We start from the raw sequence: 22,420 nt of genomic DNA on the forward strand, positions 1-22,420 counted from the left end.
GGGCTAGAAGATCTAGTTCTATTGTTTCTCTGAGGGTCAGGTATTGTCCTGTGTCAGTGAGGCCCTCCTGCCTGGGTTTGCAGCTCTTGCTGTGGGTTAAGGAACTCTTTACATGCCTATGGTCTTTTCCCAGAGTCATATCTGGCTCACCCTAGTTTCTCAGCTACTGCTAGAGCTAATGGGAGATGTGGAACTTTCCACACATCTGTAGTCTTTTCTTTCTTTCTTTCTTTCTTTCTTTCTTTCTTTCTTTCTCTCTCTCTCCCCCCCCCCCCCCCCCCCCCCTTTTTTTGAGACAGGGTTTCTTTGTGAAGCCTTGGCTGTCCTGGAACTAGCTCTGTAAACCAGGATGGCCTCAAGATCACAGAAATCTGTCTGCTTCTGACTCATGAGTACTGGGATTAAAGGTATGTGCCACCACTGCCTGGCACACACCTGTAGTATTAACCTGGAGTTAAAAACAGAACCTTTCATGGGCCCTCAGCTTCCTTTGAAGTTGGTAAAAAATGTGGAACTCTGCAAGCAACAATCCTTTCATGCATATTTAAAAATATATCATTGACCTTCACTGAATGACCTGTTTCTTCTACCTTGTCTTCCATCCCTAATACTTCATTTTCTGCATCATCCATTCTGTTGACGGGGCTTTCCACTGAGTTTTATTCTCTACAAAGTTGTTATTTATTTACTTAAGTTTATTCTTCTCTCATATAATACATCCTGACCACAGCCTCCCCTCCCTTCCATCCTCTTAGTCTGCCCACCCCCCATCCACTGGTCCTCCACTTCCCTTCAGAAAAGAACAGGCCTCCCAGTGACATCAACTGATGGTGGCATAACAAGATTCAATAAGACTAGGCATAAGTCCTCATATCAAGGCTGGACAAGACAACCCAGTAGGAGAAAAAGGTCCCACAAGCAGGCAAAATATTTAGAGACATCCCCCTTTCCATTGTTAGGAGTCCAACTAAAAGTCTAAGCTTAACAGACTGTTGTAGTGGCACACACCAGTAGGATTTGCTGAAGGAGGCAGAGGCAGGAGGATCATGAGTTTGATGCCAGCCTGGGTTCCACTGAGGTTTCTATTCGAATTAATTATTGAGTTTTTCATTTTCAGCATCATTTCAGCTTAGTTTTTCTTCAGTAATTCCACCTCTTCACTGAATTCTGTTTTTATATCTTGCATCGACTTTCTTATTTTATTTCTCTTTGTTTTTGTTCTCTTGGAGCATATTCACATATTATTTGAAGTGCTAAATATAGTTATAATAACTATGTTGAATTATTTGTCTGGGATTTTTTCTGGTCATTTTTATTATGGATCATTATTTTGGGATTAGTAATTTTTGGAAGAGTCATGTTGTCTTGGTTTATCTTGTTTCTGAGTGGGGACTGAAGCAGTTGGAGAACTTTGTTGGTTGAGTGTTTATTTCTTCCTCTTTTTTGTTCAGGCTGCCTTTTCTTTTACTAGAGATACTTACAATACTCAGGAGAGGACTAAGTCTCAGTATGGTTGAGATGTAATTTTTCTCTTTAGGTTGGTGCAGTGAGTTTCGGGGCTGCCTGAATGAGCCTGAGCAGGGAAAGCTGGGGTCCCCTATTTAGTGCAAGAGGCTATGTGGGGCTTAGCTCCCAGAGCAAAATCATACCCTTTCCTCTTTTAAAAACACTTAAAAAGTGTTAGAATATTAGATCAACAGAGAAGGCACACTAGCTTAGAAACGATTCTAAGACGTGCTTATAGGTCTGATACAGTGAGATGAGTTCTTATAGACGAAGGAGTAAATCTGTCAGACTCATTCATATAATTTAAATCTTTACAACACATCAATCAACATTGTAGTACTGAAGTTCCCATTATATAGGTGAGAAACTAAGTCAGGTTCATCTTTAATGAGTGGCTAGATACCATCAGGTGCTTGGTGTAGTAATGAATGCAATTCAGATGGTATAATTACTATGCAAAATTTTCCAGAGGTCCTTAATTTAGGAAAAAATATGAATAAATGCTTCCTGCATTCTTTTTTTTTTTTTTTTTTTTTTTTTGGTTTTTTTCGAGACAGGGTTTCCCTGTGTAGCTTTGCGCCTTTCCTGGAACTCACTTGGTAGCCCAGGCTGGCCTCGAACTCACAGAGATCCGCCTGGCTCTGCCTCCCGAGTGCTGGGATTAAAGGCGTGCGCCACCACCGCCCGGCGCTTCCTGCATTCTAACAAGGAATCTGGCAAAGTGCTATACAGGTGTCCCTTATATTCCAGTTCAGTGAACTCCATGTAAATTTGCATCCAAATCATGGCAGGGAGACCCAAATGACTCTGGTTCTGCATTCCAGAAGTACAGGTGTACTGCATGGGTGAATTGTTTCCTGGTGAAGGTACCAGACAACATATGATTATATTACTGCTATAACAGAATGAATTGTAACCATTAGACTAATAATAAAACTACCCAAGGACAAATGTGGTGCAAGAAATGACCAAATGAAAATTGATTTTACTTTCAACATCTTCTTGAGCAGGTGGATGTCAGAGTCAGCTCGGTGGCTGATTGTGATCAACAAACCTCAAAAGAGCTTAAAGGAACTTAGAAAAGTTGCACACATAAATGGAATGAAGAATTCTGGAGACATCCTAACCATGGAGGTAAGCATAATGGACTTGTTATGACACAGAGGAAACACAAGCCTGATACATATATGTTTAGGTGTCAAAATGCAATAAGCCACTATTATATATATTGCATACATATATTTATTTCAAGAGGGACTTTTGCTTATTGAATTTAATTTCTAAAAACTTATCCACAGGATTTTATTCATTTTAAAACTTTTTCTTAGCATATCTTAGTTAGACATAATAATGAGTGTTATAACATTTTCATATATGTATTTTACATATTTTTATCATATTTATCACTCATTGCTCTTATTCTTCTTTCATTCCCACTTATCTCCTTCCTCTTCTTACACAATCCTTTCGCACTTTCATGTCTTTTTTGTGTGTGAACCAAGAAGTTAAATTAGGATTAACTCTAGAAGCATGGCTAAGATGTTATTTACAGGACAGTGGGCAACTTACAGTGGCTATTCCGTTGAAGAAAATGTCTTTCTTCTCCCAGAAATCATTAACTGACTATCAGTCTTGTGGATCAGTAGGCCTTTATGACCCCTTCCATCTAGCAATGGTCAATAAATCCTGAAGAAGGAGAATGGCCTTACAATCCTCTCTACTTTCCATAATGGAATGTTGATTGGACCCTCTGGACAGGTCTTGGGCAGGTAACCACAACTTCTAAGAGTTTAAGCCATGTAATGGCCATATAAGGCCTTGAAGATAGAATTCTATGTACTCCACCCCTTCCCTTGCCTCGTAAACCCCTCATATCATTTCTTGAACCTTGGAAGTGGTGATATAGATGTCCAATTTAAAAATGAGCACTCAATAGCCTCCTATTTTCAGCACTTTGACCAGTTTTGAGTTTGCAGTAACTGCACCCACTATAAAAAGACACTTCTCTGACCATATTTGACAGCAGCACTGCTATATGGACACAAATAAAGATATTTAGATGGCAATTCACTGGTACATTATGTCCAAACAAAACAGCAACAGTAGCTTCCTGTTTTGGTTACTTTCCTATTACCATGACAAAAACACCGTGACCAAGGCAACTTATAAAAGAAAGCATTCAATTTGGGGGAATACAGTTCCAGAGGGTTAGAGTCTATGGTGGGGAGCATGGCAGCAGGCAGAAAGGCATGGTACTGGAGAAGGGAGAGAGGGGGGTGGGTAGGAAGAGAGCAAGCTATCTAACTGGGAGTGACATAGCTTTTGAAACCTCAAAGCCCACCCTCAGTGACACATCTCATCTAACAAGACCACACCTCCTAATTCTTTCCAAACAGTTCCACCAAGTGGGGACCAAGCATTCAAATAGACATGCTTATGGGGGCCATTCTCATTCAGACTACCATACTCTCCCACTAAGGTCTATAATGTGTACAGCTATGGGTTTTTACCTAGGTTCAATGCACCAGATATGAGTTTTCTCCTGTGGTACAGGCCTCAACTTCAATCAGAAAGTGGCTTTTTAATTTCACGGCAGTGATGCCAGCATTGCCCAAGCAGACATACCTTCCCTGGTATGTTATAGTGTGGCACAAGTATTTACAGCTGAATAAATTGTTGATGAAAATTCTTTTGCAGAAGCCTGAAGAGTACTTTCTAGTCCTTTGAATGCTAGCCAGCAGGGAGAAACTTTCAAGCTTAATGTCAGCTTGATTTCTCTATATCCTGATAGAAAGGCATGTGATATATTTAGTAATATATTCTTACTGGTAGTTCTGGTACAAAACCATAAGCAATGGTATGGTCAACTTGACAAGATCTAGAATCACCTAGGATATAAGTTTTCAGGATACCTGTGAGAGTTATTTATATTAGTTTGGTTTCTGAGCATGACTGTAAAGGATCATCTTGATCAGGATGAACTAGGAAGACTACCTTAAAAAGGGCATCACCATCCTCTGGGCTTGTGTTCTGGACAAGATAAAAAGAAGGAAGCTAGTAAAGTTTATTGAAGTGTTTATCTAATTATTCTTTATCAATAAAAAAATCGGGAGTCTGGTATTGAGGTAAGAACCTGAATGATCAGAGAAGTGGCGGAGAAGCCACAGTGACCAATCTTTTTTGTTCGTCCATCCAAAAAACCTGAGATCCTCTCTCAGTCCTGCCTTACTACTTTGTCTCCTATCTGTCCTCAGTCCTCCAAAACTTCTATGGTTAATTTTGGTCAGCTAGTGGCTAGTTCTGACCTCTGACTCAAAGCAAACTTCATTGTCAGAATGAAATCAAAATATCACACAACAGCATATTAGTTACTTTCTGTTGCTGTGATCAAGAGTTTACTTGGTTTATGATTCCAGTGGGAGAGTCCATAATGATGAGGGAGGCATGGCAGCAAACAAACAAGCATAGCAGCAGGAAACAGAGAGAGTGAATTGGAAGTGGGGTGAGGCTATAAACTTCTAAAGCCTACCCTCAGGGATGTACTTCCTTCAGCAAGAATCCACCTCCTAAAGGTTCTATATCATCTTCAAATAGCATCATCAACTGGAGAACAAGTGTTCAGTTATATGAGCCTATGGTGGACATTTTTCATTGAAATCACCACATTCTACTCTGTGGACTCCATGGGTTCATGGCCATATCATAATGTAAAATGCATTTAGCCTAAAACTTGAACACAAGCCATTCACAGTCTTGAGAACTGTTCAAAAGTCTAAAGGACAAAGTCTCTTCTGAGACTCAAGAAAATCTCTTAACTGCAACCCCATTTAAAACAAAACAAAACAAGTTACAGAGTTCTAGCATACAATGGCATAGAATGTACATCCTCATTCCAAATGGGAGAAATGGGAGCATAGCGAAGAAACACTGGACTAAAGCAAGACCAAAATATAGCAGGGCAAACACCAAATCCTGTAGTTCCATGTCCAGTGTCTAGACATTTAATTTCAAAGGGCTTAGATTGGCTCGATGATTTCAGACTTGTCACCTGCAACATACATCTCTTTTAGGCTTGTTCAACTCTCTGGATTCAACTCTCCTTGGCAGATGTCTTATGGCCCTGGTGCTTCCTGTATCTTGGGGTTTCCACTGAAACCCAGGCTTCCCTTTCACAGTTTTATGCAAAGGACTCTGAAGGAGTCCTAGACTCTAAGGAACTTATTGCCATGATTCCAGCACTGGTACACGTTTGGATGGTCCCAGTGGCTTTTTGAAACCACAGAGGAAGAATCTGACTTGAATGTAACTTGAATCTTTTTTTTTGTTTTTTTGAGACAAGGTTTCTCTGTGTAGCTTTGGAGCCTGTATTGGAACTCACTCTGTAGCCCAGGCTGGCCTCGAACTCACAGAGATCCACCTGCCTCTGCCTCCCGAGTGCTGGGATTAAAGGCGTGCGCCACCACCGCCCGGCGTAACTTGAATCTTAAATGGTCTTATTAAATAAAAAACCTGGAGCCAGATATCGGGGTTAAAAACCTGAGAGATCAGAGGAATAGGAAGAGCCACAGCTAACCTCACCTCACCAACTTCGCAGCTTCCAAAGAAACCTACTTCCTGTATACCCACTCCTATATACCTTTCTGTTCTGCCAACTCATTTCCTCTCCACCCAGCTACATCACTTCCTCTTTCAGCTCAGCTCTGCCACTTCCTGTCTGTCTGTACAGACCTCCAGACCTTTATGGTTAACTGGTGTTGGAATTTAAGGCATGTGCCACCACACCTGGCTCTGTTCCCAGTGTCGCCTTGAACTCACAGAGAGCCAGATGGATCCCTGCCTCCTGAGTGATAGGATTAAAGGTGTGTGTTACCATTGCCTGACTTCTATGTTTAATATAGTGGCTGGCTTTTTCCTCTGATCCTCAGATAAACTTTATTGGGGCACACAGATAAAATATCACCACACTTTTGCATCTTTAGTGCCTTCAAAGCCAGTACTACATGTACAATCCTGGCAAATTGGGCTGTGCTAGCTTGGGATGGACCCTGGCCCACTTTGACTACATCAGCTTTTTAAAGTTGAAGCAAGTGCTTCCTCTCTTAGGCTTTAACCTTTTACAAGCTGGAAGCTTAAATGGTGGGGTCTTGCCCTTTAGCAAATTTCCCATTGTTCCAAAGAAGGGCAAGAAGACTTTCCTTAATGGTTCCGATCTCCTTAACAATTACAACCTTTCTTTAAACACATGCTTTGGTTGCACAACATCCTAGTGATCTTTTATTTTTTCCTCTGCAAACTTTACATTTTGCATTTCTTTTGCTCCACTTGCTTTTTTTCACTGTAGACCTGCAGAAGAGCTTTCAGTAATATAACCACACCACAGACTCAACGTTCCTCTGGTTTGAAATGTTCTTTGTTAGAGAAATTAGTTTATTGCCTGTTAATTTACTTCAGTGGTTCTCAACCTTCCTAGTCCTGCAGCCCTCTAATACAGTTCCTCATGTGTGGTGACCTCCAACAACCATAAAATTGTTTTTGTTGATACTTTATAACTGTAATTTTGCTACTGTTATGAACTGTAATGTAACTATCTGTTTTTTGTTTTTTTTTTCTGATGGTCTTAGGTGATCCCTGTGAAAAGGTCATTTGAACTCCAAAGGGATCATGACCCATTGGTCAAGAACCACTGATTTAATCTCATGTAAATTCTCAGGATCCGGGCCAAAAAAAAAACCCAGCCATATTCTTTGTCAAAGTATCATATCCGAGGTCTGTAGCCCAGCTGCTAATATTACTCTTTGAACCTCAACAATTGGGTTGCCTCTACCAGCACCGCTCTCAGCGATGCTATCTTCCAGACTCCTGTTAGAATCGCCTGCTAATCTCTGTTTATAGCAGTAGTAGCTTTTTTAGTCCAAAGCTCTAAAGTCTTCAATATTCCTCCAAAAAACAACATGGTCAGATTCTTTACAGCAGCAACCTACTTTCTGATATGTTCTGTACTGATTACTTTTCTGTTGCTGTGATAAAAATACCATGACGAAAAAAACTTACAGAAGTTTACCTGAGCTTACAGATCCAGAGGAGAATGCATAATGGTGGAGGAGCATGGTAGCAGGGAGCTGGAGCAGGAAGCTGAGAGACTGTGTATCTTTAACTGCAAGCCAAAATCAGAGTGTGCAAACTGGAAGTAGGGTGAGGCTGTGAATTCTCAAAGCCTTTCCACCTTCTAAACAGTGCCATCAACTGGCTACCAAGTGTTCAAATACCTGAGCCTATGGGGCACATTTCTTTGTCAAACCACATAGATCATAATCTAAATGAGTCTTCACTTGTTTTTTTCTTCCTAATCTGCATCTCTAACATACACCCTACCTTCAGTGTTCTGAATCTATCTATACTTCCTTACTTAACATATCCTTACTGCAGAAATCACTTAAATTTTTTTTAGCTGTTTGGGTTCACATTTCTCACCAGTTTTATAGCTGACATGGCTTCTTTGATGTTTATATTTCTTACTAGACAGAAACAATTACTATTGCTACAGTTCTCTGCAGGTGCCACAATGCCCATCATTTTGTGACCACTAAACAGTTTGTTAACGCTGTTGTTGAAGGTTGTAAGAACCACCATGAAGGATGAGCTGGAGGCCTCACAAACAAAATCTTCCCTGTGGGACTTGTTCCGTACACCCAACCTGCGCAAGCGGATGTGCCTCCTGTCTCTTGTGAGGTAGGCTTCATGTAGTGCCTATTAAAATAGTTGATGAGGAATTTCTGTAGCTGAAGGTAGTCAAAGGGTTTTAAATATATGAGCACAGACTAATTGTACAGTGATGGGTGTGTTCATCCAACCACCTACTGGATTTTGCACCGGAGATTGATGCTGAGAACCTCAGTCATGGTACAAACTTGGTCCCTGAGTATGTCTATTTGTCTATTTCAATTTCAAAAGAGATAAAAAAAAATCTCAAAATTAAGGTGCATAAATGTAAACTTCTCAATGAACACACACAGTTAGATAACCTCCAACCAGCTCAAGATACAGTTAAAATTCTAAAACTCTGGAAGGACTTATCGTGCATCCCACAAACTCTACTACATCTTCAATAATTCAGTAGCAATGTTATATTCCATCATCATACAATGATTTTATTATGAGTATAAAATTATAATTTACAATAAATATTCCAGAGAACAAATTATAAGCAGGCACAGAAAAACTAACAAATACAGCCATTCTCTGTGGAGAGAAATAACAGTTTAATAAAAAAAAATTCCTGTCCAGCTGCCTTGAACAGTGGAGGACAGCAGCAGTTACCAAAGCTTGTTGGTTTTCTATGGGTTGATGGCAGGGAGAGGCTGCCCAGGTGGTTAGCCAGGGGGACCAGGTGGTTTGGGGGGTAGAAAGGAGCCTCAAGACCAGGGGAAGCAAAGGCCCCACCCCCAGTGACAGGTGGTAGGTGGGAGAGCTTAAGCTTTTCACTGACAGTAGTTCTTGTCAGACAAGGGATCTGGTGCAGATTTGAGCAGTGGCCGATGGAGCCAAGTCACGACTCCCTGAAGCGTACATGGATGTTTTAAAGTTAATAGGACAGGTCATTAGTACCACTGCCTGTTTCAATCTGCATTGGAATCCTCATTGTAGGGAAAGCAGTTAATAAGTGTCTTGCAAAAAGCTCAAGCAGGTGCATTCCTTTGAGTCATAGCAAAAATAAAGCCTGAAAAGTTATCAACATAAACATGAACATTCATCTGTAACAAGACAGAAACTTCCTGGCAGGAAAGAGAGCAAAGGCAAGGGAAAGCTTGAGGGCCTGGAAGATGGTTCTGGGACAGAAACATGGACATTCTTTCCTCTGGCTTGTTGTCTTCACATCACCACATGAAGAGGGTTGGGCAGATATAGGTTGGACAGAGATGTCTCCAGCGTAAGAAGTACTTTTTAAAAATTAATTAAATTTTTTCATTTATTTTACATCCTGACCACAGCATTCCCTCCTCCCACTTCCCCTCTGTCTCTCCCCAATCCATCCCTCTTCCACCTCTGTTCAGAAAGGGGCAGGTCTCTCATACTTGCCAACAAAGCATGGTATACCAAGTTGAGGTAGGACTAAGCTCCTCTCCTTATATGAAGGCTGGGCAAGGCAACCCAGCATTAGGAACAGGTTCCCAAAAGCCAGCCCAAGCGTTAGGAACTGGCCCTGCTCCCACTGCTAGGAGTCCCACAAGTAGACCAAGCCATACAACTGTCACACACAGGCAGAGGGCCTAGGCTGGTCCCGTGCAGGCATTCTAGCCATTGGTCCATAGTCAGTGATCTTCCAAGAGCAGACCAGTTGCTTCTGTGGGTTCCCTTGTGATGACCCTGACCCCATGTCTCATACAATCCTTCCTTCCTCTCCTCAACAGGATTCTCCAGGCTCTGCCCAGTGCTTGGCTGTGGATCTCTGCATCTGTTTCCATCAGTTATGGGACAATGGCTCTCTAATAACAATTGGGGGTAGCTACCAATCTGATTACAGGAGATGTGGGTTGTAGTCTGGTTATCCTTTGCTTTACACTTGGTATCCACTTATGAGTGAGTACATACTATGTTTGTCCTTCTGAGTCTGGGTTACCTTACTCAGGATGATGTTTTCAAGTTCCATCCATTTGCCTGCATACTTCATGATGTCATTTTTTTTTTTTTTTTTGGTTTTTCAAGACAGGGTTTCTTTACGTAGCTCTGTAGACCAGGCTGGCTTCAAACTCACAGAGATCCGCCTGGCTCTGCCTCCCAAGTGCTGGGATTAAAGGCATGCGCCACCACTGTCGGGCACATTGTTTTTTTTGACTGCTGCATAGTACTCCATTGTGTATATGTGCCACATTTTCTTTATCCATTCTTTGGTTGAGGGGCATCTAGGTTGCTTCCAGGTTCTGGCTATTATGAATAATGCTGCTATGAACATAGTCCTTGTATGAAGCATATGTCCTTGTAGTATGATTGAGCATTCCTTTGGTATATGCCCAAGAATGGTGTAGCTAGGCTCAGAGGTAGATTGATTCCCAATTTTCTGAGAAACTGCCATACTGATTTCCAAAGTGGCTGTACAAGTTTGCATTCCCACCAACAGTGGAGGAGTGTTCCCTTTGCCCCATATCCTCTCCAGCTTAAGATGTCTTCAGTGTTTTTGATCATAGTCTTTCTGAGAGGTGTAAGATATTATCTCAGAGTCATTTTGATTTGCATTTCCTTGATGACTAAGGATGTTGAGCCATGTCTTTCAGTCATTTGAGATTCTGCTGTTGAGAATTCTCTGTTTAGCTCTGTAGCCCAGTTTTTAATCGGATTGTTTGGTATTTTGCTGTCTAGTTTCTTGAGTTCTTTATATATTTTGAAGATCAGCCCTCTATCATATATGGGGTTGGTGAAGACCTGCTGCCATTTTGTGTTATGATCGTGTCCTTTGCTATACAAAAGTTTCTCAGTTTCAGGAGGTCCCATTTAGTAATTGTTGCTCTCATATCTGTGTTACTGGTGATATATTTAGGAAGTGGTCTCCTATGCCAATGCTTTCTAAGCTACTGCCTACTTTCCCCTTTATCTTGCTCAGTGTAGCTGGATTTAAGTTGAGGTCTTTGGGACTTGAGTTTTATGCATGGTGACAGATATGGATCTATTTGCAATCTTCTACATGTTGACATCCAGTTATGTCAGCACCATTTGTTGAAGATGCTTTCTTTTTTTCCATGGTACATTTTTGGCTTCTTTGTCAAAAATCAGTGTTCACTCTGAGATACCATCTTACACCTGTCAGAATCGGTAAGATCAAAAACACTGAAGACAGCTTATGTTGGAGAGGATGTAGAGCAAGGGGAACACTCCTCCACTGTTGGTGGGAATTCAAACTTGTACAGCCACTCTGGAAATCAGTATGGTGGCTTCTCAGAAAATTGAGAATAAGTCTTCCTCAAGACCCAGCTATACCACTCTTGGGCATATACCCAAGGAATGCTCAATCTTACCACAAGGACACATGCTCAACTATGTTCATATCAGCATTATTTATAATAGCAAGAACCTGGAAACAACCTAGATGTCCCTCAACTGAAGAATGAATAAAGAAAATGTGGCACGTATACACAATGGAGTACTACTCAGCAGCAAAAAACAATGATATCATGAAATTTGCAGGCAAATGGATGGAACTAGAAAATATCATCCTGAGTGAGGTAACACAGACTCAGAAGGACAAACATAGTATGTACTCACTCATAAGTGGATACTAGATGTGAGGGAAGGGATGGCCAGACTGCAACCCACAGCTCCAGAGAGGCTAGCTAATAGGGACAGACTCTAGGAGAGACACATGGATGGCCCAGCGAAGGAGAAGTAGATGAGATTTGCATGAGCAGACTGGGAGTGGGAAGGGGTGGCGGAGGGCAAGGAGTGGGGCATGAGAACATAGGGAAATGGGAAGGTTGAGGTGGAACAAGGACATAGTGGGAGGGCAGGGAGGGAGATACCATGATAGATGGGACATCATGGGAATTGGAAGAGGCAGGGTGCTGGGGAGGCTCTCAGGAATCCACAAGGATAACCCCACCTTGGAGTGCTGGCAGTAGTCTAGAGGGTGCCTGGACTGGTTTTCTCTGATGACCAGTCTAGTGAATACTCTAACAAAGGTCATCATAGAGCCTTTGTCCAGTGACCGATGGAGGCAATGCAGAGATCCACAGCCAGGCGCCAGGCACCAGGCTGAGCTCCGAGAATCCAATTGATGAGAGAGAGGAGGGATTCTGCAGGCAGGGGACATTAAGATCATGATGGGAAGACATGCAGAGATGACAGGCCACACTAGTGGAAGCCCATGAACTATAGACTAGTGGCTATGGGACCCCCATGGGACTGGACTGGGCCTTCTGGATATGGAAGATGATTGTTTGGCTGTTTGAGGGGCACCCAGGCAGGGGGATCAGGATCTATCCCTGGTGCATGGGCAGGCTTTTGGGAGCCCAGTGCCTGTGGTGTGACACCTTGTGCAGCCTTGGTGCAGTGGGGAGGGGCTTAGACCTGCCTAGGCTCAGTGTGCCAGGCTCTGCTGACTCCCCATGGGAAACCTTGATTAGGGGGATGTGGGGATGTGCAGTGGCTTGGGAAAAAGGGCGGGGGGGGGGTAGGTGGAGGGAGGAGGGGGGATCTGTGGGTAGTATGTAGAGTGAGTAGAAAATTTCTTAATAAAGAAAAATGAAAAAAATTTTAAAAAGAAAAAAAACAGGTGTTCATAGGTGTGCGGATTAATGTCAGGATCTTCAATTTGATTTCATTGGTCCACATGTCTGTCTTTATGCCAATACCAAGCTGTTTATATTACTATAGCTCTATAGTAGAGCTTGAAGTCAGGGATGGTGATGCCTCCAGAAGTTGCTTTATTGTAAAGGATTGTTTTAGATATTCTGGGTTTTCTGTTTTTCCATATGAAGTTGAGTATTGTTCTTTCAAGGTCTGTGAATAATTGTGTTGGGATTTTGATGGGGATTGCACTGAATCTGTAGATTGCTTTTGGTAAGATTGCCAATTTTATCATGTCGGTTCTACCTATCTGTGAGCATGAGAGATCTTACCATTTTCTGATATCATCTTCAATTTCTTTCTTCAAGGACTTAAAATTCTTGTCATACATGTCTTTCACTTGCTTAGTTAGAGTTACCCCCAAGGTATTTTATATTATTTGTGGCTATTGCGAAGGATGATGTTTCTCTGATTTCTTTCTCAGCCCATTTATCATTGTATATAGGAAAGCTACTGATTTTTTTGAGTTAGTCTTGTATCTTGCCACATTACTGAAGGGGTTTATCAGCTGTAGGGAGGATTGGTGTTTTGGGGGTGTGGATTGGGGCTTGTAGGTTACAGGGTCCAGTGGGGGATGGTGGGAATTGGGCCTGCCTATAAGAGTGCTGGCCTGTAACTGGTTGTGTCCTTGGACCTAAAGACTAGAGGCTGGGGTGGTGGCTAGGAAAACAAAGACTCAACTCTTGGTCAAATTAGAGCTGGCAGAGTCTGTGTCTTAGGGAGCAGCTGTGGTCTCAGAGGTGGGTTTGGGGCATGGATTGGGGCTTGTAGGTTACAGGGTCTGATGGGGGATGGTGGTAGTTGGGCCTGTCTTCAACTGGTTGTGCCTCCTACCCATGCATTTCTAACAGGATACTTCTTGCAATCCTGAGAAAAATATCAAAACTCTCAATGCCCTAGCACATGGTAAGGAGCAGAGCCATTACCATGAAAACACAAGGATCCAAGGTCTCAGGACCAGAAGGAGGGGGCACAGTGCCTAGTGCAACAAACTCTGAGACAGTTTTTTTTTTTCAGCAGACTTGGCAAGCAAAGAATTGTAGATGAATTTCTAAATGGTCTTATTAAATAAAAAACACAGAGCTAGATATAGGGGTGAAAGCCTTAGAGAGATCAGGGAAATAGGGAAAGTCACAGCTAACCTTACCTCATCAACTCTGCAGCTTCCAAATGGGAGTTACTTCCTGTCTACCCATGCCTATGTGCCTTGCTGTTTTGCCATCTGATTTGCTCTCTCTGTTCAGCTACATCACTTCCTCCTCCTGCCCAGCTCTGTCACTTCCTGTCTGTCTGTACAGACCTCCAGACCTCTATGGTTAACTAGTGTTAGAATTTAAGGCTTGTGCCACCACACCTGGCTCTGTTTCCAGTGTGGCCTTGAACATACAGAGATCCTGCCTGCTAAGTGATAGGATTAAAGGTGTGTGCTAACATTGCATGACTTCTGTGTTGTGGCTAGCTTTTTCCTCTGATCTTCAGGCAAGCTTTATTTATTAAAGCACAAATAAAATATCACCACATTTCAGCACAAATGAAATATTACCACAAAGAATTGGCAGGCTTTTCTTAGGATGTTTTGTGTTAGTAACCTTGGTAAGACACCTGTGACTCTGACCCCATGCATATCTGTAAAGTTTTAAACTTATGGTCTATTTACAAAGGCCTTTAGTCTAGTTTGAACTTTACTCTGAAGTAAAAATGAGCTAAGTGTGTGCAGTTTGTGTTAGACTGAGGAGAGATTATTATTTTCTGTGTTAGTCTGAGCATAAGGAACAAAGCAGACTTTAAGTGTCTACAGTCTCATGGATCAATGGATCTGGCTATGAAGCATATCCTAGTGTATTTTCTATATATCAAAATTGTACAGTTAAAATAAACATCATCTTCCTGATCACCCACAGATATATGTGCTCATAAAATTGAGATGTAATTGTGAGATTAGATAAACACATTACATAAAGATGGATGGTAATGGGGAGATATCATAGTTGTAATTGCACAAGAAATCTGCAACAAGGAACAACCAATTCATTCAAAAGGAAATAATTCCAAAATACCTGCATTTTGGTTTAATCCTGCATCAGAATCCTTGACTCTGGTGTGTTGGCCTTTTTAGGATAGCTGAATTTCTCACTGCATAATCCTGCAGGCTGCAATAGCTCATGGTAATGGCTCCTGACATTTGTTTTGTTTTACATACCATCCCCAGTTACCCCTCTTTCCCCTTCTCTCACTCCCCATCCCCCCATCCCACTCTCCATTCACTCCTCAGAGTGGGTAAGGCCTCCCTTGAGTAGTCAACAAAATCTGGCATACCAAGTTGAGGCAGGGCCTGGCCCCTTCTCCCTGCAAGATTAAGATTTTATAATTTTATCCCTGTTAAGTTTGAACTTAAGTCTTTGGCAACTATGTTCAATACCAGGCCTCCAAGAGATTTTAGATAAGGAACAATATAGTTTAATGATAAGGTTTATAAATTTCTGAGGTCTACTCAGGCTAACACAAACTGACTTAAAGATATGTGTCTAACTACTTCTAACTTAAAGATACATGTCTAGCTACTCATGTATTAGTGTGTTAGGCTTTAGCTATTTGGATAAATAGTTTTGTTTTGTCTTCAAGGCAGGATTTCACCATGTGGCCCTAGCTGTCCTGGAACTCACTCTGTAGACCAGGCTGGCTTTGAACTCACAGAGATCTGCCTGTCTGCCTTCTGAGTGCTGGGATTAAAGGTGTGCACCACCACCACCCAGTTCATTTGGATAAATTGAGTCATACAAGAAACTGTGATATTTTATAAAAGTACACTATACAAATATCAGGAAAATGGTTTTTTTTTTAAACAAGGCACATTTTTTTTTTTTTGGTTTTTCGAGACAGGGTTTCTCTGTGTAGCTTTGCGCCTTTCCTGGGACCCACTTGGTAGCCCAGGCTGGCCTCGAACTCACAGAGATCCGCCTGCCTCTGCCTCCCGAGTGCTGGGATTAAAGGCGTGCGCCACCACCGCCCGGCTTTTTTTTTTTTTTAGTAAAATGTACTTTTATAAAATCTCACAGATTTTCTAGTTTGCAGCAAACATAAGGCCTAATTAAATTGCTGAGTCTGAAGAGGGAAGAAGAAAGGAGATTTGAGAAGGCAGGCAGGAGGAGTGGCAACATCTGGCCTAGGGTGGGAGGATCCTATGGTTGATGAGATGATGGAAAGCTGAGGATGGGGTGGCAGAAAAGGAATCCCACTATCAGGGCAAAAGTAGATAGAAAATGATTAGGAAAAGTCTTTCCTTCCAAGTCCAGATATTGGGAACTATAACTAGAAGATCTGTTAGGAGGAGGAGACCAATGGCATATTAAGCGCAAGGAGAGGGGTGCAGAACATAAGGATGCAGAGGAAGGGAACAGTGAGCCAGTAGGGTGGGGTGGGGTGAGTGCCTCTGGATGGAAACTCAGTCCCGAGGTTGTCCCTAAGTGAACTGAAGTTTGTCAAGTGAATTCGCAGATTTCAAGAGATGGTTGTCCCCAACCAAGTGAAATGCACTGAGGAGAGTGTGAGAGACTGCCTGATGTACAGCAAGACTTTTGTAGCAGGCTTCAGTGAGTGTGAGAGAAAATTCTGAAACTGTCTGAGAGAAGGGCACTTGCTCTAGTCTGTGAGAAGAGATGGGTAGGCCTTCAGGAGAAATGGTGAGAGAGAATCTGGAGTTAAATATAATACATGACGGAGGCAAATGAGCTCTATCATGGAAGCGCCCAGCTGGTAGTTCTTGGTTTGGTTAAAGGAGGGACTGGTTCCCCAAAGGTGGACACAGGTATCTCTCCTGGGTTTTGGCACCAAATATAAGCACGCACAACAAGAAACAACCAAACACAGCCATTTTTAGTAGCTAGAAAGAACTATTTAACTTAAAAAAAGCGTCAAACTCCTTCAGACAGCAGAGGACATCAGTAGTTGCAGAAGCTTGGTTTTTTTTTTTTTTTGTTTTTTTTTGGTAGATGGCAGGGGGTACTGCTCAGAAGATGGGACAGCCAGGTGGTTAAAATAGGAACTCTGTCAGACAGATGAGATGCTGACAGTTGCAGTCAGGAGCATTCAGTCAGACTTTCAGGGCTTCTGAGAAATGCTTTAGGTTTCTGTTTTCTAGCAAACCCAGCTCAGGTAGAAGTTGAGTCATACCATCAGCACTGCCACACTGGGGACCTAACCCAGCTGTAACTTTATGTTTTAACAACTAAAACTGACTGCTTTGACATCAAATCCAAACTCATGATGCAACTTTCTTTGTTCTTTATAGATTTCTGACATGGATATCTGTGTTTGGCCTGCTGATCAACTTCCAGCACCTGAGGACTAATGTCTTCCTACTGCAGTGTCTTCTTGGTGTAATCACCATTCCAGCCAATTTACTTGGAATTTTTTTACTGAATCACATGGGCCGTAGAATGAGTCAATTGTTTACCATATCCCTGCTTGGAATTTCCATTTTGGCCATAATATTTGTGCCTGAAGGTGAGGAAAGAACACAGGGTGAGCAAAGAGATTATCTTTTTCCCTTTCCTCAGGACTTTTAGACCCACCTATGAAATCAGAACAAAATACATTCCAAGAATTTCTCCCAGGAAAGACTCTAAAGCTACACAGAAAAATCCTGTCTCAACAAACAAACAAACAAACAAACAAACAAACAGAAAAAGAATTTCTTGTGACCAATCTGGGCATTTAGGGCACAATAGTTAGTCACATTTGGTTCTAGTAGATAAATGTTTATTATATTCAAGATGCACATGAAAACCGACCAATCATTTCCAAGTTCTGTTAGTCCATACAGGACCTTATAATCTGATTTAAAATGACCACAGCATACTGTTTCTTCCTCTGTGTAGCTCTGTCTCATTACTTCAGCTTCAGTAACAATTAATTTTCTGAACTCTGTGTAGAGTTAGAATTTATGAACTTCATAATATGAGATCACAAATACAACCCTCATTTGGAAAGCTATATCAAGAAAATAAACATGACTTGTATTGAAATACATGAAAGTATGAATGGATTAAGCATTAAGACTGTTAGAACTGACTCCACTGAATTAAATGGACTTAAGTAATAAATAGGTGGTACACAGGTGGTCATAACTCTTTTTTTTAAATTTTATTTTCTAAAACAATTCAGTTCTACATATCAGCCATGGATTCCTTTGTTCTCCCCCTTCCCGTCCCCTCCCCTTCCCCCCAGCCTACCCCCTATTCCCACATCCTCCAGGGCAAAGCCTCCCCTGAGGACTGAGATCAACCTGGTAGACTCAGTCCAGGCAGGTCCTCTCCCAGGCCAAGTCAATCGACCCTGTATAAGCCCCAGGTTTCAAACAGCCAACTCATACAATGAGCACAGGACCCGGTCCCACTGCCTGGAGGGTCATAACTCTTGAATTCAGCAATACTGTAAGTGTTTTTTGGCTCACCTGAAGGCTCAATACAAAGTTTGAATATTACATTACATTGAATTGAGTAGAAAATGACTTTATAAAACTTTTCTTGAGTGGTTTTCAAAATCTGACATTTTTCCTAGCAGCAGTCCTTATTCTTGAGTCTTGAAACATTATTTCAAACCAAACCAATCTCCATCTTACACACCACAATAGGACTTCTGTCTTCTCATGACACAATTCTGCAGTATTTCACATTAATTGTGGATTTAAATTTCCTGAGAATCTGAATGAGCGTATAGTCCTTAGTTATTTCTCCATAATATTCCTACACTCTGCATGAGAAATCGCTGAAACACTGGATAGAGAAGATGAAAGTGAACTCCTTCTGAACTCACCCAGCTTTCTACTTTTTAAGCAAATATCAAGATATTTAAGGCACATGAATCCAAATTTTGGAAGCTTTGCTTCTCCATAAACCAATATATGTAGATAGGTTACCTTCTTCAATTTATTAGCCAAGTGAGGGAATTCTGCCTCTATACATTTTCTCTACACTATATTTTACACTTTTACTCATCCTCAGTAAGAATGTTTTCCGTTTGGGATTTGAAGAGTACAAATTTCCACAGCTCAGATTTCATGACGGTTCTTGGTCTTCTTCTCTCTAGAAATGCAGATCCTGCGTATGGTTTTGGCAACTTTGGGAGGAGCATTTTCTTTTGTCTCTGTTGGTAATACTCTTGTGCATGCAAATGAGCTACTCCCCACCACAATCAGGTACAAGACTCACAGTTCATTGTCAGGGTCAGAACAAACTTTTCTACTCTTAAATATTTTTGATATTTACTTTTAATTAATTAATTAATTAATTAATTAATTAATTATTTTTAGTGTGTGTGCATGTGTGTGTATGATAGGTGTTTATGCAGGTATGTGCTTGCTACCATGTGTCCATAGAGGTCAGAAGATAACTTTCAGGAGTTGATTCTTTTCTGGTCTCAGGGATTGAAGTTGAGTCATCAGGTTTGATGACACTTTTATTTGCTGAGCCATCTTGTTGGCTTAGCTTATTCACTCTCATTGACTGGATAGTTATCTAAAACAATTGATTGTGATAATAACAACAAAGTATGTCCAAAGTTTCCTCAAAGTCACCTTTTTGTTAGTTGCTGTTAAGGCTATTAATGTACCACTAATTAAATCTAAGATAACACTTGGAACCCAAAAAAAGCAAAAATCATGAGAAATAATCTACTTTAATTTTTTTTTTTACTTTTTAAAAATTAGTTTAAAAAAGTTAGCATGAAGAATAATAGGCTTATTATACATTTTCACATCTATTCTGTTTTGGTTGCTCTGTTACTTTGATCCCTCAAATCCCCTTCTGCTAGTTACCTCCGTCCCTCTAATTGCCACTCTCCTCCTTCCATGTCACATGTGCACCATTAACATCTTTCTCACTTAAGATCTTTTCTTTTTCCCTCATTGTCTCCATTCAAGTTTCCTAGCTTTACCCACACTTCCACCCCATGTATACATATCCATAGAAGCTAAAATCTAGGATCACCACAGTGGAGAAAACATGTAGTATTTATTCCTCTGGGTATGAGTTTGTAAGTGATAAGTGAGTGTTTCAATATTGTGATCAAATGAAACAGAAATGGGAAAAACAAGAGCAAAAATTATCAACATTCTTATGCCTAAATATACTGCTGATTTTCATAAGTAATGCAGAATTCTAAGTCACAAATTTCAAATGTGCATCCTCACGCAGTTATTTCTGCATTCTATTTTGTGCTCAAGGGCAACTGCTTTAGGAATCATTGGAATTTCTGGAAGTATTGGGGCATCCTTGTCTCCTTTGTTTATGATCCTCAAGACATACTTTGACTCCTTACCCTGGATCATCTATGGGGTCCTCCCCATCCTTGGTAGTCTTGTTGTCCTTCTTCTTCCTGAGACCAAGAATCAGCCTCTGCCTGACTCCATACAAGATGTGGAAAATGAGTGAGTAAACCCCTGCTCCTTATGGGACTTCTGTGCTAATGGTCTGTTATGAGGAAGGTGAAAAAGCCTTGTCTCCCAAAGTACTCTGTGCCAGGTGGCCTGATAACTAGGTAGGTTCTTTTTTTTGTTGTTTACTCATGGAATTTGTGTTTGGTATAGAACAATTTGCATATCCTTTCATACAATGGTTTCAGATGTGACTGGAAAGTCTCTATATAACAAAGGCCAGCTCTACCTAGACTGTATTGTGAGATTTAGAGATAAATAGGACAAGAGTATGTGTCTTTTGTCCTCTCTGACCTTGTGTGAAACACATATCCTTGATGATATTTCACAAGCACGTTCAAATACAAATGTTAGTTCATCCCTCAAACCTAGTAAGTGCTAGTAAGCTGTCTGAAACTGACAGTACCTATATGCTTGAGTGTGCAATGGTCACTGAATAACTTAAAGGAAATTAGATATAGGTCTAAAGACCTGCCACAGATGACACATGTCTGAGAGAAGGACTCTTGTTTTTGCTATGAGATTCAGATTATCTTTTTCACTAGGAATGAAAGAGTTCATGACAGAGAAGAAGGGAATGGTCAACAAAGGGGTCATAGAATGTGAAGAAATGGGCAAGATTTCAAAACTTGGTGCATTTCCATTGCCTTCCCCCACCTAAACCTCCTTGGAGAATACCATGATAACCAAGGAAGAAAGTGTTCTTCTGTTGCTGTGATAAAACACTGACCAAATGCATCTTAAGGAGAAAAGGGTTTATTTTTAGTTTTTAGATTGTAGATTAGAGTTCATCACTGAAGGAAGCCAAGACAAGAACTTGAAGAAGAAAGTAATCAAGGAATGTTACTTACTAGTTTGCTTCCTCTGGCTTGCTCAGCTACCTTTCATATAGAGCTTAGGCTATCTGCCTAAGGACAGTACCACCTACAGTAGGCTAGGCCCTCTTATATTAATCAGCAATCAAGAAAATGCTCCAAAGACATGCCACAGGCTTAATCTGATGAATCAATTCCTCAACCAAAGTTTTCTCTTCTCAGGCATGTCAAGTTGACAACCAAGATTAGCTATCACACAGAGAAGTTACCAGGGTAGTTGGCCTTTTATGTCACAAGATGTACTCAAGTCATTTGGCAAGAATAATGGATGTTTTCAAAGCTGTTGGGTGAAGGATGAGTTTGCTCTAAAGAGTACCGGGGATGCCATTTTTCTCTGTGTCCTCTCAGTTTCACTGTTATATATTTTTGATGTTTGCTGTATGTGTTACAGAGGGAGAATCTTCAGACAAGTAAAGCAAAAAGATACTTTCATCAAAGTGACACAGTTTTAAGGAACTCCAAGAATGGAATCTGATCAAGAAGCAAGACAAGAAAAATATCACTAATGTTTATGATGATCCAAGATCACTCTGAATATAGCAAACATTTTTCAGCAAATAATAATATAGTAGATAATTTGTATTAAAATTAACATTGCCATACTCAATTGATACATATATAATCCAAAAACAAAATTAAAGGAAATCATAACAGTGAAATAAATCTTCAAAGATATTTCTATGATAGCAGATACCTGTGAAGTTTCCAATAGGGTGCGATGAACCTTCCTCCCACTGCTGTGACATAATGCCTGGGAAAATTAAAGATGGATGATTTATTGTAGAGTTATCATCAATTTCAGCCCATGGCCACTTGGGTCTATTATTTCAAGGTTTGTGGAAGACAATACATGATGGCAGAAAGGTGTGCTGGGGGAAAGCTGATCACTTCATGGTTCCAGGATGGTAGGCATGGAGAGGGAGAGGGAGAGGGAGAGGGAGAGGGAGAGGGAGAGGGAGAGGGAGAGGGAGAGGGAGAGGGAGAGAAAGAGAGAGAGAGAAAGAGAGAGAGAAAGAGAGAGAATAGAAAGGAGAGAGGATGAGGGAAAGAGGAAGAAAAGAAGAGAGGAGAGGGAGGAGGGAAATGAAGAAGAAAAGGAGGAAGACTAAGAGAAGAAGAAAAGAGAAATAGGATAAGATGAAGAACAAAATAAACAAAGCTTTCAAAGGCATGTTCCACTAGCACTTCTCCACCCTGGTCCTACTTGCAATGGTTTTTAATTTCTTTTCAAATAGTACCACCAGTCGGAACACACCCTTCAACAAACGAAACT

General features: G+C 41.1%; 1 protein-coding gene across 1 annotated transcript in view; it reads left to right on the top strand.

The window, feature by feature from the left end:
- Positions 1 to 21,749, top strand: part of LOC128094714 (solute carrier family 22 member 19-like) — a 38,907-nt gene extending 17,158 nt beyond the window's left edge. The window contains exons 5-10 of the mRNA XM_052713211.1: positions 2,517 to 2,640; positions 8,120 to 8,235; positions 17,129 to 17,343; positions 18,928 to 19,036; positions 20,063 to 20,266; positions 21,539 to 21,749. Of these exons, the coding sequence (XP_052569171.1) occupies positions 2,517 to 2,640; positions 8,120 to 8,235; positions 17,129 to 17,343; positions 18,928 to 19,036; positions 20,063 to 20,266; positions 21,539 to 21,599 (829 nt within the window). The 3' untranslated portion in view covers positions 21,600 to 21,749. The remainder of the gene's footprint in view (positions 1 to 2,516; positions 2,641 to 8,119; positions 8,236 to 17,128; positions 17,344 to 18,927; positions 19,037 to 20,062; positions 20,267 to 21,538) is intronic.
- The last annotated feature ends 671 nt before the right edge of the window (positions 21,750 to 22,420 follow it).

The sequence above is a fragment of the Peromyscus californicus genome, unplaced genomic scaffold (genome assembly GCF_007827085.1).
Source record: "Peromyscus californicus insignis strain IS unplaced genomic scaffold, ASM782708v3 Scaffold_4__1_contigs__length_199733344, whole genome shotgun sequence".
Lineage (NCBI taxonomy): Eukaryota > Metazoa > Chordata > Mammalia > Rodentia > Cricetidae > Peromyscus > Peromyscus californicus.